Source organism: Dendrobium catenatum, unplaced genomic scaffold (genome assembly GCF_001605985.2).
Source record: "Dendrobium catenatum unplaced genomic scaffold, ASM160598v2 fragScaff_scaffold_1512, whole genome shotgun sequence".
Classification (NCBI taxonomy): domain Eukaryota; kingdom Viridiplantae; phylum Streptophyta; class Magnoliopsida; order Asparagales; family Orchidaceae; genus Dendrobium; species Dendrobium catenatum.
In genome coordinates this window covers 30,778-46,572 of record NW_021319974.1, presented here as the reverse complement: position 1 = coordinate 46,572, position 15,795 = coordinate 30,778, and the positions used below count along the sequence as shown (strand labels likewise).

The window sequence follows — 15,795 nt, the reverse complement described above, 5'->3', positions numbered from 1 at the left end:
GGGCGTGGAGTGTGGATGTAGAGTTGTGTCCTGACTCCAATCAAATATGAACACGTGGACAATATATAAAATTTATATTATTATACATTAACTATGTATTAATTTTATATTAACCATATATAAATACACAATCAATATATAACTAATACAAAATAATATTAATATATAATAATATAATTAGTCATATATACCGATTTGATTAGACGGAATCTCTCACTCTGAAAGACCTCAAGCCACGGCAAGCTCGTCGACGTCGAATCCCTCATCCTCCACCGAACCCTGCTGCAATGGACCGCCGACGTTCGTCGTCTCCTCGAGAGATTGGAACATGGAGATGACAAAGTTGTTCCACAATGACGTTTTCAGAAATTACATGTGCGGAGGCGAATGCTGGCAGCCCTTCACGGCTTGGTACACTTGTATACACAATGTTGTTGAACTCCACAACGGTAACTGGCATGACTGCACACACTTTGCTGGCGCTCTCAGGGACTGTGTCTTTGCAAACCTCCGTTACTATAAGCCCCTTATTACGTATATTTCGAACAAAGCCTGACCGTCCTCTTCTTGAATCTTTGATTTTTCTCCCTCTCTTCAAACATTTTGAGTATTTGGGAACTGCAAGCAGGCTTCTGCCATATGGATATCTGTAAGGCTTAGATTCTTGAATTCCATAACGATTTCTTTGGAAGCTTTCAAATAATTTCAACTAATGATTTCTTCTTCAACTCTGTGGCTTGATTCTACTCTTAAAAGTTTTTTTTTAACGATTTTAATTTCCTTGGAATCTGTAAGGCTTAGATTCTTGAATTTACGATGATTCAGGGGCGGATCCCAGGCCACGTGAGGGTGGGCAAATGCCCACCCTGAAAAAAAAAATTTATTTAACAGAGGGGCTTTTTGGGATTTTTGCCCCTCCTCAAAACAAATTGTTAAGCCCTAAACGAACGCTTTGCCCATCCCGCACGGCCGCACATCAGCTTGTTCGTAGGAGCGGCAGGAGGTCTTCGACACTCCGACTCGTCGCCTTCGCAGAAAATCTCCTCTCGTTCCGTCGTTCGCAGTCGCAGGTTCGAGAATCATTCACAAATCGCAAGGGTTGCCTCGGCTTCGCTAGTTCGCTGCCACAGCCTTCGCTAGTTCGCTGTTTCCCATCGCAAACCTCACAGTTTTTGGTTTGCCCGATTCGTAGCCCCTTTCTAAGTTTCCGGCATTATTGAAGGTAAAATCCAAGAAACTAGTTACTTCTTGCTCTATTTCTTGCTTGATGCTTCTCTTGTTTTCCTTATCTGCATATTGATTTTGTTTCCTTTTTTTTAATTTTCTGCATTTTGAAAAAGTTTTGATTTCAGTAGGTTAATTTAATTTCAATATGCAGATAATTTAATTTCAATAGGTTAATTTGATTTCAGTAGGTCTATTCTTATCATCTTTACTGAGCCATCTTCAAGCTTTGATTATGCGTTTGATGTTTAGTATTTTTACCAATTTTTATGGTTGTTAATCGAAGACGATATCAACCTACTTATTGTTTTTTGTATTTACATTTCAGTAGGTTAATTTAATTTTTATTATGCTTAGTTATTCGTTCATGGATCGATATTTGAAAAGGAAGGAACGTGTTGAGGTCGACATTGATAATCTCTCTATTGATCCTGGGCTTCGACCTTCTATATGGAATTATGATGTGAATGATAGGGATAGAATTCGGTGAGGATATTTGGTGAAAGGACCTTATCAGCCAAAAAATCATAACTTCCCCCAAACAACAATAGGAAATGTAGCTCGAAGGTTTAATTCTAAATGATTTGAAGAATATCCAAGCTGGCTAGAGTATAGTGTACTCAAAGATGCTGCATTTTGTTTATATTGTTACTTATTCAAACCTCAGGAGCAGACAAATATAACTCAGGGTGGTGGTGATTCTTTTGTTGGTGAAGGTTTTAAGAATTGGAAGAGGAAAGAAAAATTATTAGCTCATGTCGGGGAACATAATAGTGCTCACAACAAAGCAAGACAGAAAAGTGATTACAGAGTGTTCCTATTTTATGGCTCAGTGTTTTGATTAAAAAAAATATAGTTATATTAATATCGTCGATGAAGGTTTTTTTAGTACCAATAATTACCAGCGTTTAGTTTTCTTTTCTTGATTATGGCTTTACTTTTCTTTAAATACTATTGAAAATGAGCTAAGTACCAGCAATTTAGCTTTAGTTTCTTGTTAGCGAATGGAAGAAAATATATTTTGTTTAGCACTAAGGATTTAAGAGTTCTTTTCAATATGTTTGAAGAAATATTTCTTGTCAGCGAATGGAATAAAAATGTTTTTATCTGGGCGGTTAGGTTGGCTGAAAAAGAAATGGATTGTAAAAGTAATATAGAATATTTAAAATATTTTTGAGTTATTTGGATGAGTGTAAATTGTTTGGCTTGAAGTAAATAAAAGTAATGTAAAATATGACCAACGGCCGGCGATGCGCCCTACGGCTATTGGGGGCAGTGGCGGCGGCTGGCAGTGAACGATGGTGGAGGTGGCCGGTGACTAATGTTTTCAATAACGATGGTGGCAGGGGCTAGCAGTAGTGATGGTTAGTAGTGACGAGCTACGATGGCGACAACGGGCAACGATTGCTAGCAATGGCATCAAACAATGGCAGTGAACATGTACAAGCAATAAAATATCCGTGTATTTGAAAATCACTTAAATCTGAAGAATTTTAAATACAATAAAAATGAATTCCAAAAACCTCAATATTTTATATTAAAATTTGTTACTTCAAACCAATCATCAATATCATTTAAATCTTTATAATTGTAATGTTTTGCACTCCTTTAACTTCAAATCAAACAGCCTCATAATCAATTTTGTGCTCTCTCTCTCTCTCTATTTCTTTACTTTTATTATCTATCTTGTGAGTAGTAATATTAATATATCTATTTTGATATAATTTAAATATTAAAATGAAATATAAAAAATATTAAAAATTAGATATCAAATACATAAATGCATAAGAACTCAGTGCCCTAATTGTTGGGCTTGTATGACCTTTTAAAGCAATTTAAAAAAAAAATAAATCGATTGGCAAAAGGTTTGCACAAACTTGGGCAAATCTTCTTTGTTGTCTGGTTCGATTTTTCTCAACTTTATTAGCTCAATGATTATCAAATTGAATGAACTTGCGCATTACAATATTTAGCTTATTTTCATGAATACAATAACATATGCTTATATAAAGATAAATTAAATAAAGAATATAAGGGTATTGTTAAAGAGGATGATAAATGATACAAATATAATTTTGAAAAGAAAAAAAAAAAACTCATCAAAGATCCCCTTACATGTGGAAGCTGTCAAGCTCCACATTTTAGTATATACAAACAAGGTGTTATACCATTTCAAATCCATATGTTTTTCTAATTATACTCACTCCAAAGATATAAGTGAGTTGAGCCAAATTTGAGTCATGCTTAACTCGAGCCTTAGGCCGAATTACGAGCTCAAACTCAAGTTGAGCTCAAATGGCAAGCTTGAGCTTGACGGGTGGCAATGAAAGTGAGATCCTGAACCTGCTCGCAAGATCACGATAAATGATAGGAAGGTCAGGGAAGAACAAAATGGTGTGACAAGATCATGCTTAATGAAGAGATAAAGAAAATTTATAATTTTGATGATTTCAATACATAATTCTTTGGCAATCATGCTTAATGAAGAGACTATTTATTTATAGCATCCAAAACCTTATATATATATATATATATATATTGGAGCTATAATGGAAGGTGAAGGGGGAGGGGAAGGCATCCTATGCTTATTTTTTTACTTATAAAATTTTGACATCTCTTAAAAAGAGAATAGATTCTAAAAATTACTTATATGATTCGCTCCACCTTTGCATATGATGATATAACCATCTTATAGAAGTAATAATATATATTTTTTTATTTGCATGAAAAAAATGAAGTTTAAATTCATCATAAATTAAATTAAGGATGATTACAATGTTTTCATAAATAATTAATGACAATAACATTCATCTTTTTTTCAAATATTCATTGAATAACCAAAAATCTTTGTCAAAAAAATTCATAATTGTATCAGAGTTGCCTAATTTTTTAAGACTTTTTTTTTAAATTCATTAACAAATTAATTAAAATTTTAAGAAATTTCATATAAAACATATAGAACATAATTAAAATAAAATAAAAATAATCAAAATATTATATTTAATAAAAAATATATATTAAAACTAAAAAAAAAAAGTCATTTTGTAGAATTACATAATGTACTTAACTTTTGGTCTCATCTGATAAACATGGAAGTCTTCTCAGTAAACACGAGAGCTCTTAATGAAGGCTTCTAGAGTTCTGACAAAGTGCTTAAACCAAAAGAATAGATACTGAAGGGAACATAATGATTCTGTCATTGCCAATAAGATGAACAAATAGAAAAGCTAAGCAAAGCTTCCTCTAAGATTTTTCAGATCCGTCAACATAGAGCAATACATAACATCTCAACTTTTTATGTCCTTAAGGGCTTTAGTTGTCAAGCCAAACCCAAAAGGAAACAATGGATCATAATATCTATCCCCAACATTCATTGGCAACTGATCTACAGACTTAAACCAGGTTCTTGGAAGCTTGCCTGTGAATCCATAGTCTCCAAATAGCACATCAGCCACACCCTGGCCCTCAGATCCTGGCAACCAGGCAGCCACAAGGGCATCAATCACTTCAATATGAGGCTCCATCAAGACCGGTCGACCGGAGATGATGACCACGACGCACTTAACAGCTCTACATACATTATGGATGATGGTCGAACCAGGTTCTAAGATCGTCAGGTTGAGGCTGTCTCCGGCGGTCTCGCTGTATGGCGGTTCTCCGACGACAACAATGGCATAGGAGAACTTGCTGGTTTTTGCAAAGGTGAAGTCTGGATTCTCTGAGTAGGTTACTTTAGTAGAAGGATCAACGGCTAGTTTAATGGCATCAAGGATTGTAGTTCCTGCAATAGAATACAATCCCTTTATAATGTTTAGCCTAAGTATGAAAACCATCAATACAGGTTTGTCTTAGAATAAAATCATTTGTGAAAATCAAGTCATTATGTTGAATAGTTTATTACTCACCAACAGTAATTCTTCCACTAGCTCCTTGCCACTCAATTGTCCAACCACCACACTGGTAACCCAGGTTATCAGCATGGATTCCAGCAACTAAGATGTTCTGAGCTTTCTTAGGGAGGGGAAGAACCTGTTCATGGGCAGATTTCCCATTCTTCAGCAGCACAAGTGATTTCCTGACAGCTTCTCTGGCCAACTCTCTGTGCTCCTGTTGAATGGCAAAATAGGGGGAAAAATGATTTCTAAAACCAAACTTTGAATATTAAATTAAAAAATAAATCAATCTGCACTAAGGCTTCATTTGGGACGGCTTTTTCTTTCCTTTCTTGCTTTTGAAGCAGCTTTCTAATACGAGAAAAATAAAATTTGTTACATGAAAACTATTTTAAGAAGCAAGGAAAGAAAGCCGTCCAACGAAGCCTAAGTCTTTAGTTTTTGGGAGACCTTGGGAGGAGTTAACCTTTTTTCATAGTTGATTCAATCCAGCTAAGAAGCACAAAGGATTCTCAAAGAGAACCCATTGAGAATTCACACGAAGAATGCCTTCTGCAGCATTCATCTTATTCTGCCAGTGGCACACATTGTTGCTATTGACAAGAGTAGTTAGTCGCTGCTGAATGGAGTATAGTCAAAAGGAATCATGCACCTGCAAACATCTCGTGATGAATGAGGTAAGAGTATGAATCTAATTCAAGAACAATCCTCTAACAAGTAGTAATATAAACCTGTATTTAGTAGAAAAGATGACTGACTGTATCAATACCAGCATTGACTCCAGCTTGGATAGAGTAAGTGTAGTTTGCACCAGGAGGACTAGTTATCCTATCAATGCCTTGCCAATCTGAAATAACAAAACCCTACAAAAATTTTAGTAGTGCAACAGTTCGCTTAGGCTTTGTTTGGGGCGGCTTTTTTTATTGCTTCTTAAAGCAGCTTTTCTAGTACAAATATTATAATTTTTGTATTAGAAAGCTGCTTTAAGAAGCAGTAAAAATCGTCTCAAATGAAGCCTTAATAAAACAACAATTGAACATCAATTCTATCAAAGACATTTGTATATTGCTACCTTAAAATGAAGTGTGTTCTTCAGGAAGCCAGTAATCATATTTTTGATTAGCATGCTTTTCACCCCATTCCAGCTTGAGTAGGATACCATGATGGTGGAAACACCCTTGGCGAAATGGAGTTATAGTATGCGGGCATTGATGCTTAATAAGTCACGGCCGGCTGAGGATGGTATTTGTTGGCGTCCTGAATATTCGCGGGCCGGTAGGAGAAATATAGTTTAACGTCTTAGAGTTGTACGAAGATCCACGCACACCAATCAGATAAGTGAAGAGGAATGTAGCATTCATAAGTGAACACCAGAGTTTTACGTGGCAACCCCTGACAAAGGGGAAACCACGGGGCTGGCCCAGTTTTGAATGAATCCCACTAGTATTTGTAGTCGATTACAAATGAGGCCCTTCCTTAGAAGAAGGCCTTTTGGATTGATGTAGCCATGTACAATCATATAGATTGGCATTTACATGGTAAGAGTTACATATACAGGTTTGTTTGGCCTGAACAGACCGTAGTCGGCAGGGACCGTATCGGCAGGAGACGCTAGTCGGCCGGAGACCGTAGTCGGCCAGGAGACGCGTAAGTCGGCTGGAGACCGTAGTCGGCAGGAGACCGTAGTCGCAGGAGACCTTAGTCGGCCGGAGACCGTATCGTCCGGAGATCATAGTCCCGGCCGGAGACCGTATCGCCGGAGACCTTAGTCGGCCGGAGACGCGTAGTCGGCCGGAGACCGTAGTCGGCCGAGACTAGTAAGCCGGAGAACCGTTGTCTGGTGATGGAGGTCGGACGGACCGTTATTGGCGAGCAGTGGTCCAGAAGGACCGTAGGCGGTAGGAGATAAGATCAGGTGTTAGTCCCAGTGTACTTGGAAAGATCGGAATGTTGATGTACTGGCCTTGAGTTAGGACCGATCGGGTCTTTGGCAGGACGTAAGGACTGAACGTCGGCGCCTAAGCAGGACGTTGGGTCTTCAGCAAGACGTAGGGACTGAACGTTGTTCGGGCCTTAAAGCAGGCGTCGGCTTCAGCAGGGCGTAGGGACTGAACGTCGGGCCTTAAAGGTGGTGGTACCGGCGAGGTTCTGCGGTGCCCGGCGGTGGTCCGGCGAGGTTCTGCGATGATCAGCGTGGTCCGACGAGGTCCTGGCCGGTGGTCCGGCGCGAGGTTCCTGCGGTGGCCCGGCGGTGGTCCGGCGGCTGTCGAAGGAGGAGCTCCTTCCTTCTCTTCTCTTCTTTCTCTCTCTGCTTGGATTTCCTCTCCTGTGAAGAAATGAGGGCTCCTATTTATAGATTTCTGGAGTGGCATGGCCCGTAAATAGGCGTGAGATCAGGGGCGAATAGGGAGTGGGTTAAATGGACGGTCGATATTGATCTATGGCCGTGCAACCGTTCGTTGGCCATTTGGAGGCCTTAATGATGTCGGAATTTAGTGATCTTGGGCTCGTTGGATTCGTCTCGTGAGCCCGTTCGATTTTTTCAAGTATAGCTCGTAAAATCGGAGACGGCGTTTGGTACTACAATTGCGGTTTGACCTTCCAACAGCGCCTTTGAACCTTGAATTTCCGGACTCATTTGGGCTCGGATTGAATCGATCTTGTGTCGTTGGGTTCGTATTTCCGAGAATTGCTCAGTTTGACTTTGTAAGCTTGTTGAAATCGGTAGTTTCGGATGCTCCGGATTTAATTTTTTGAAGTCTCCAAACTAGCCTTTGCCTCTGAGATTCGTGCCTGATCAAGCTAATTTTGTGATGACGTATCAGTATTTGGTTTCTTCACTAATTCCTTTTGTGTCCCCCATCACCAACAAAGTGCTTGGCACAGGCTGCAACCTTGTCTCGATTAATCCAATCATTTCTCACATCAGTGCACATTGATGGCATCCACTGGCACATGTATTTATTTAAACTAATATTGAGCTGAAGATATGTCTCTATACGCTTAGATAAGCTAAAAACCAAAATGATGGCTATCTACTTGGTAGATCACAACAATGACAAGATTTGATCAAAAGGCAAGCTGGTCGAGTCCAAGGAATCACAAAGGCTAAATGTGTCTGCTAATGTCAAGTTGCGTTTTTAGCTTGTACTTAAGGTTCCGATCTTTCTTTATTTTGGAACAGATTATTCCGTGCACCGGAGGCTGCAGTCCAAAGGACGTAGACGTATCCTCGGCGGAACCTAGCAGAGGTCCACCCACCGCATTAGGGCCCACCCTTGCTTTGCCCAGTGAAGCAGGCCAAGCTCGTAGTAGAGGATTCGACACCCGGATAGGGGTTCCCAACCGTGCCCTACCATCCGACACCCTAAGCATACTAAGTTCCCAGCTCGAAATGCAAGTAGGCTTGAAGTTAAATATTAAACTGAGTAATATCATATTGAATTTCAAACTCAATGAAAGAATCTATTTCATTACATTGATTGCAAGCTGAGCTCAAATCAACACACTATAAAAGCCTTACTGATGAAACATTCACTTGCTGGCAGAGCCTGAAACAGATATCAAATAAAAGATTGATCAGGTTCCATGTGAATTCTCTTTAGGGAAGACTATCCCATCAATCTAAAAAAGAAAAGTGGTTGAATCAAAAAATGTATGGTAATGTGCTGATTGACCAAGATTCAAGAAACTATGAATGCCTATATGCGTGATGATTTATGTTATTTATTATCTGACCATTTGTGTATACTGCAAAGACTAGTTTAGCGAAAAAGATAGTAACAATTAAGAGTTTATTGATGATTCAATGACTTGAAGAAAGGGAAATTGATGAGTTAATATAACTATAAAGTGAGCTCAGGGTCACCCATGAAACCTTAGATCTTACTCTTCCAGAAACATAGGGAGTGCCTTTTCTATATTTTGCAGGGAAATCTCCTTGTAAACCAAGGTATTATTTCAGTCATCGCTTGGACAACTCTTGGCTGGTCTTCACTATATGCTTTCAAAACACCTACCACTAGGATTCTGCAGAACCTGATGCAGAGAGGATAGTATAAGTCAAAAAACTATTTCACTCTTGTAGAAAAACAATTTATGGTTGGTGGAGTAATTGCTTCTGCAAATCACATGGAGCAAATGTGTAAGGAATCCGCCAGTAGCGCCTGACTTCGAGGAGCAGTTGCAGCACCAATCCGATTCAACAAGGATCAGGATCCCTACTATAATAAGTCATGAACAGATATTTAAAACCAATAAAAAAAAATCTCATCAGAAGTTGATTAATTTTTAAGCCCAACTCCGATTTCATCAAACTTATAGTCAAATTGAGCGTTTCGGAAATATGAACTCCGATCTCAGCAAACTTATAGTCAATTTGACTCATAGACTACAGCATTTTTAGATTTGGTAATTCCGTCTGATGACCATTATGATTAAAATACTTCATTCTATAAGCAATAATATATATATAATTCATCATAAAATACAAAATAAAAAATCATTTAACTCAATTTCTCAAAATACCAAATAAGATGCGTGAATGAAAACTAATTTTGGAATTCCAACATGATTTGAAAATTATCGACTCGGAATGATAAGTTTTTTATTTGGCTGCAAATTAATTCTTTCAAATCGAAAATTAATTTTATTCATTATGTACATATATAAGTGTCATAAATTACGCATTATATATTTTAATATAAATTATCAGTTTTAGTTATATTTTGAGATGTGTTTTGACTGTTTGTGATTTAAAATAAAATGCTGGTAATAATTTTGGTCAACTAATGTTTACTTAGAAATTTATTATATCTAATGAATTAAAAAAATGAACTAATAAAAAAATTTATTAAACTGAAAAAATAGAACTTAAAAATATTTAATATTTATTTTGAGTTTTCTCAAAAATTTATATCGAGCCTATTCGTGATTATATCTAGTGAAAATTTTTTAAAACTATCAAACAGCTTCGTTCACAACATATCTAATGAGTATTTTTAAGCTTCAAATGTGCTCATTCAAGAATAAAAGATTATAATTAATATTTGTTCCGAGAATGAGTTGTTTGTGATTTTAGGCATATGCGAAAAAAAATATATTTAAATACTTTTAAAACATGATTATTTAAAATTTTTTTAAAACTCTATATAATTTTAATCGAGTTTAATTAGTCGAGCTCTATCGGAGGTTTTTAACGAAGCAACGATAAATGTTTCAATAACCATTAACGTTATTTCAGCTCGTTTGGTTTAGGTATCGAAGAATATTTAATAAAAAAAAAACGTTCAGCTCATTGTTTACTTTATCAAATAAAATTATGAACGATATCTTATCGATGCTGATAAGTGGCTCATTCATTTATTCCATAATATTCATGGTCACAATGTACTGCTCCCCTCATTATGGAAGAGTTTCGTACCAACTTATGCAAGGCTGCTTTTCTCAAAACATTTTTGGACAGGGCGGCCCAATCTCGGGCGAATTATTGGCCGTCCGGTCACGGATGTCCTGGATATCCAATCCAGTAACGCCATGTCACTCAAAATACACATTGGTCTCTTGTATTTTGCATAACACGGCGACATTTCAAAATTGATATCCAGACGAATACAACAACCGGACAAAAATAATTTGCCCGGCCCATTAATATGAAACTACTCCTCCGGCCCTTATAGTCTTATATAAATATACTAATGCAGGTATGACACTCGTCGCAAGCAGAACATCCGCCACTTTCTCCTTCGCAGTGCTTTTTCTGTCATCCATTTATACAAATCCGAACCTAACCCTAGTTTGGATTCCCCCGTCGGATTTCCTCTCTCTGGAAACCCCCAAAACCCCCCGCCACCGGTGCATCCCTCACCTCCACCACGGAACCCCTTCTCGTCAAAATTCCAGAATCTACCTCCGAAATGCCGACGATCCCCTGCCGTTTGCAATGGACCGCCTGCGATCTTCACCCCGAGAGAAATGCCAATGACCAGTTTGGCTAAATGCTTCATGAGGCATTCTTCCGTTACATGAGGAAAGGAAAGATGCAGGGACTGCTCCAAATGGTTGGTTTTGCTTGCCGTGCACCATGCTGTCTCTAACTCGAATCCTCGGACCCGAACGCTTCCATTAAACTTGCAAAGTGGAGGCCCGGATGGTCGGTATGAGCTCCTCTTCGCCTTCGCATGCAGGCGGTTTGGCAGTCAGCTCCTACGGTGAGTACGCTGGCTTAGAGGATTTCCAGGCTCATCGTTATCCAATGCGATCAGACGATGATGTGAAGTTATAAATATTTGTTCTTTTGGTTATCTTTTGAGTATTATGCTTGAGAATGAATCATATCATGTTTCTGGATTTTCGGAATGATTATATACTGATGGCGGAGATTAAAGATTTCAATGCCCGCTGTCATTAAAATCTAAAAATGGAAGCCACCATAGGAGTTTTTTTGTGCCGTCCACTCTTTTGTGGAATTCATGAGTGGAATTATTGTCATATTCACAGCCATCGATATGTTGAGGATGGACTTATATTCAAGTTTTTTTAAGGGTGGTCTTTTCAATTGAAACCTAATCCATTAGATTATTCTTGTTTGTGAATGAACACGATATCTGTTTCTCGAGACAATGATAAATGTAATTTTAGATTAGGCTGTGATTAATTGACAAATTGTATGCCTAACCTATATTGGTATCTGCTTATCTGCATAGAATGGTGGAGCATACTTGCTACAAAGGAACTTTCAGAAAGCGTCAAAGAGCTTTGAAGATGAACATGTATTAGTTCAGTCTGAGGTTAGTTTACATAATGTTATGCATATAAAATTTTTTTACGATGCTTGGTTCTATGATGTATTTTAATGGTGTAGGGCTACTTTGGTTTTATCTGAATTCGGATTTCATTTTTTGGCTTTAAAGATTATAATTCTTTCGTTGTTTAATATGCCTATGCCTGCTTTATCATCCTCGTATTTCTAATATTTTTCTAGTTCCAACTTGGCATTTATTTTGTAAGAGTAGCGCATTTGAGTTCTTGTCAATATTTTTGTTGGAGCCTCTTGTTTCATACTTCATCCTGCTTGGCAAAAAATAACCCTTTGCCATTTTTTTTATTGTTTTAAGTGGGCAAATTTCAGTATGAATCCCATGCTTTAACATTGCTTTTGTCAGCAAGATTTAAAACATTTCTCAACACGTTGGTGCAATTAAATATTAAAATTCCAGCAGGCATTTGTTGGCTGTGGCCTTATCTAATCGACATTTTTGTCGTTTTTCAAATTGTCACTAATCTCCTGCTTTGATTATTTCTTTCTGATTATTTTCTTCTCCTTCAGTAATTTAAAAACTTATTCTACTTTTGTTTGTTGTTCAAAAACCTTTTGGTAATTGGATGGCATTCTTTGATGTATCGCTGGGAAATGAGGATGGGAAAATTTGCTCTTAAGGAGCCTCTAGAACAATGAAGGGGGAATGAAAGAGTCGAGGTTTCACACTAAGTAATGAATACTTTTTCATTAAGTTCGATTGCAATAGAACTTATTAAGATAATGATAGGTGAATAAAGTTTCTAATGTCAAATTAGGTTCATTTACTTTAAGTCATGTAGAGGGCACCATAAGTTTTAAATATCATAATTGACCTTTTATCAGAATTGGCAAAAGTGATATGTGGGTCGTAATAACCATATTATATATATATATATATATAATATATATATAACTATATATATAATATAATATTATATATATAATGAACCTGATTAAATGCATGTATCTACTTACATACACTAAGGAGATGGTGAGAAGATTTTAGCCAAAATCTAGTAACTTGGAGGAAGTAGGAAACTTTAGTGCAGGTTTACGCGTGTAGTTTTCCGTTGTTTCTTTTCATTGTCAATATCATTCTTTCATTTGAGAGCACTTTTTTCAAAAACTTAAGCAATTCCATGCAAAATTTAATGTGTGGTCGGATGAAACTAGAAAAAAGAAGTTGTTCGGACTTCGGAGGATACTTCGTTATATTTTCTTTCTAGCATGCTGTTATGTTTTCCTGATATGAAATTTTAATCAGTTTCTGGAACTGGAGCTTATTTGGTTAGTCTTTTTCTTCTGCTGATGTTCAAACATCCACTATACTATAATTTTAAATGCACGGAAAAGTCACAATGTATACCACCATTCACCAACTTAGGCGTGGTGCCCGGCCTTGCATGCAAGCCTGAAAAAATCACTTGCCCAAATTTTTGTCCATCTTTGTGATGAATGAAAGTACTTGATACACGACAACTAGATAGAAAACCAAAACGAGGAGCAACACAATGGCTCAGTAGAACTTTCTCGATTCAAATTTTTAGAAGCAAACACCAAAAGACCACAAAACAGACGAAGTTAGACAAAAACGTATACTAAAATAAAAATTAAAACAAACGACCATCAGAACAACAAACTAGTGGTCACCTCAACATGCAAAAAATAAAGTAGGTAGATAATAAGTGCTTAAAACATGCCAAACAAAGGTCCACCGCAACAACTTTGGCCCAACATCCACGCATAAGACTCCTCCGGCCAAATGCTTACCTAAACTGGCCAACACACTTTTCCAAGAGCTTCAAGAAGGAAGATACAAATGGGGTGGAAACTTGTGAAGAGAAGTAGTTAAGAAGCCCAAGCCGAAATCAAAATAATAGGAGAAGAGAAGGGAAATAGCTCGCAGCTTCTAAGAAGCAACCCTCAGATTTTTAGATTATGTTTACCTCACCAAAATTAGCTCCAAATGTCTCAATCTGCCACTAATATAGGACGAGGAGAGGGAACCAAATATCCCAAACAGCCGCTCCAATGAATCCAATCAGCAAGGGGAGGCAGAAGGCACCCAAAGGCAGCCAAGGGAGCATCACCCGAAAACCAGCAGGACACAACCATCGAACAACCACGCAAGGGGGAGAGAACGCGGTGGGAAGAACCGAAAGGCCAAAACAGAGGGGGAATGCCGGCCATCAATTTGATGAGCTAAAAAAGACAGCAGTTCACATAATGAGCTAAAAAAGGTAGCAAAACACAGCAGCACCCCAACTAGCAGCAAAACCCGAAACAACCAAGGCCAAACCAAGGAACCAAGTCAACCCAACAGCCATGGGCACACAAAGAAACTAAGCACACCCAGGCATTGCAAGTCCAAAAGCACAAACCTACCGCAATGATCATAGGGTTGCCTTCCATCATAGGGTAGGAAAAAAAAACATATAAATTTAGATTACAATATAAAAAATTAAATTGGCAATGCATCAGTACTTTCATTATGTTATTGCAAGAAAACTCGAAAACCACTAAATGAAATTTCACTTGGACTTTGCTTGATTTTATCTTATTTTAGACTGTTTTCAACTTTCCTGCGAATTTCTTCCTTTGATTCTTGATCCAATTTTTTTTAATCTATTGAACAGAAATTGTTTTTCTTGGTCAGCTTCATTTTTTCTTTTTTGAAATGTATCAAAAGTGACACATGCAGGCATTTAAAAGCATTGTAAGTTTTTAACAGCCACAATAACTTTCCCTTTCAGCTTGTAAAAACGGAAATAAGGGAATCCATGCTCAGAATTGGAGAATTCATTAATAAGTTTTTATTAGCCAAGTTATTAGTTGTATAGTTTAAATCAGTTGGATTAGTGCGCCTGGTAAGCATTCCCATCATGGGAATATTTACTCATTAGGAGGCAATGGCTTGATTGTTCTTAATATTTGTGAAGTCGTAAGAAAAGTTCCTTATATATTATCATTCATCCTCCTCAAAAAACATATTCTCTAAAACTCTCTCTTGGATCATTGTTTTGGGCATGCAGCTGTGGGAGGGACTTTGAGAAGATTGCTGATATCTAACAGAGGCAAGCAAAAGCTGTGCCCAGCAAGGGAGTTTACTACTTTTTTTTTAAGGTCTTTCTGTAATTTTTGTGATTTTGTGCCAGCTTTGAATTTATCAGGAGCATTGGATGAAAAGATAGCAGTTACCGAAGCAACTGAAGTTAGAACCAACTTTGGATGACTCCAACAAGAAGGCGGCAAGGCCGTGGTAGAGGCGCTCTAGCTCAGGCAGGGGTCGTGGTTCCAAGTCTAGTGATCAAATACGGTCGTGCCTTTCTTCAATCTGTTCACTATCGCAATGGCCATAATGAGATTGCATCACCAAAAGGTTTTTTTTATTTGCATTATTTAAATCATATTAATACCAAAAGTTACTGTTCCTTTTCTATTCTTGAAATTTTGAAGTATATTGTGGAAATAATGAATCATAAATTTTGAATGAGTAGTTAATTTATAGCACTTTGTTTATAGTTTTTCAGCCTAATTTTCCCTAAAATGGGTGTGGCATTTGCTGGTTGGGTGCTAGAGTAAATTGTGTCCATCTTAAATATTTTTTGAAGTTCATAGCTGCTATTTATAAAGTGCATATTTATATTATTTTCCTTCAGTAAGATGCTAGTCCTTTCATTGCAAATAATGTCTATTTGGGAGAAAGAAAATATATAATTTTCTGGATTCATAACACAAAAAAATGGTGCAATTATTTAAATAGGATATTTATTGTATCCTTACACATAATTACCTGATAACTTGCCAAAGCAAGCTTTGCTAAAACTAGATTCAAATTTGAATTTCGAACAATTGGAATATGGTCAAATAATTGTGATA

General features: G+C 37.3%; 1 protein-coding gene and 1 long non-coding RNA gene across 4 annotated transcripts in view; one reads left to right on the top strand and one right to left on the bottom strand.

The window, feature by feature from the left end:
• The first annotated feature begins 210 nt into the window (after window positions 1–210).
• Window positions 211–2,894, top strand: LOC114581098. 3 transcript variants are annotated; one of them, XR_003702909.1, is made up of 3 exons: window positions 211–649; window positions 826–1,222; window positions 2,571–2,894. It is a non-coding gene; the product is annotated as an uncharacterized LOC114581098 (long non-coding RNA). The 3 variants fall into 3 exon arrangements; XR_003702911.1 differs by lacking the exon at window positions 2,571–2,894 and adding an exon at window positions 1,616–2,421; XR_003702910.1 differs by lacking the exon at window positions 2,571–2,894 and adding an exon at window positions 1,612–2,421.
• A 1,538-nt stretch (window positions 2,895–4,432) lies between these two features.
• LOC110109642 overlaps window positions 4,433–15,795 on the bottom strand; it is a 15,727-nt gene continuing 4,364 nt past the window's right edge. The window contains 9 exon segments of the mRNA XM_028700405.1: window positions 4,433–5,005; window positions 5,130–5,365; window positions 5,621–5,736; window positions 5,876–5,980; window positions 6,190–6,297; window positions 6,300–6,331; window positions 6,673–6,931; window positions 7,190–7,460; window positions 7,959–8,019. Of these exon segments, the coding sequence (XP_028556238.1) occupies window positions 4,512–5,005; window positions 5,130–5,365; window positions 5,621–5,736; window positions 5,876–5,980; window positions 6,190–6,297; window positions 6,300–6,331; window positions 6,673–6,931; window positions 7,190–7,460; window positions 7,959–8,019 (1,682 nt within the window). The 3' untranslated portion in view covers window positions 4,433–4,511.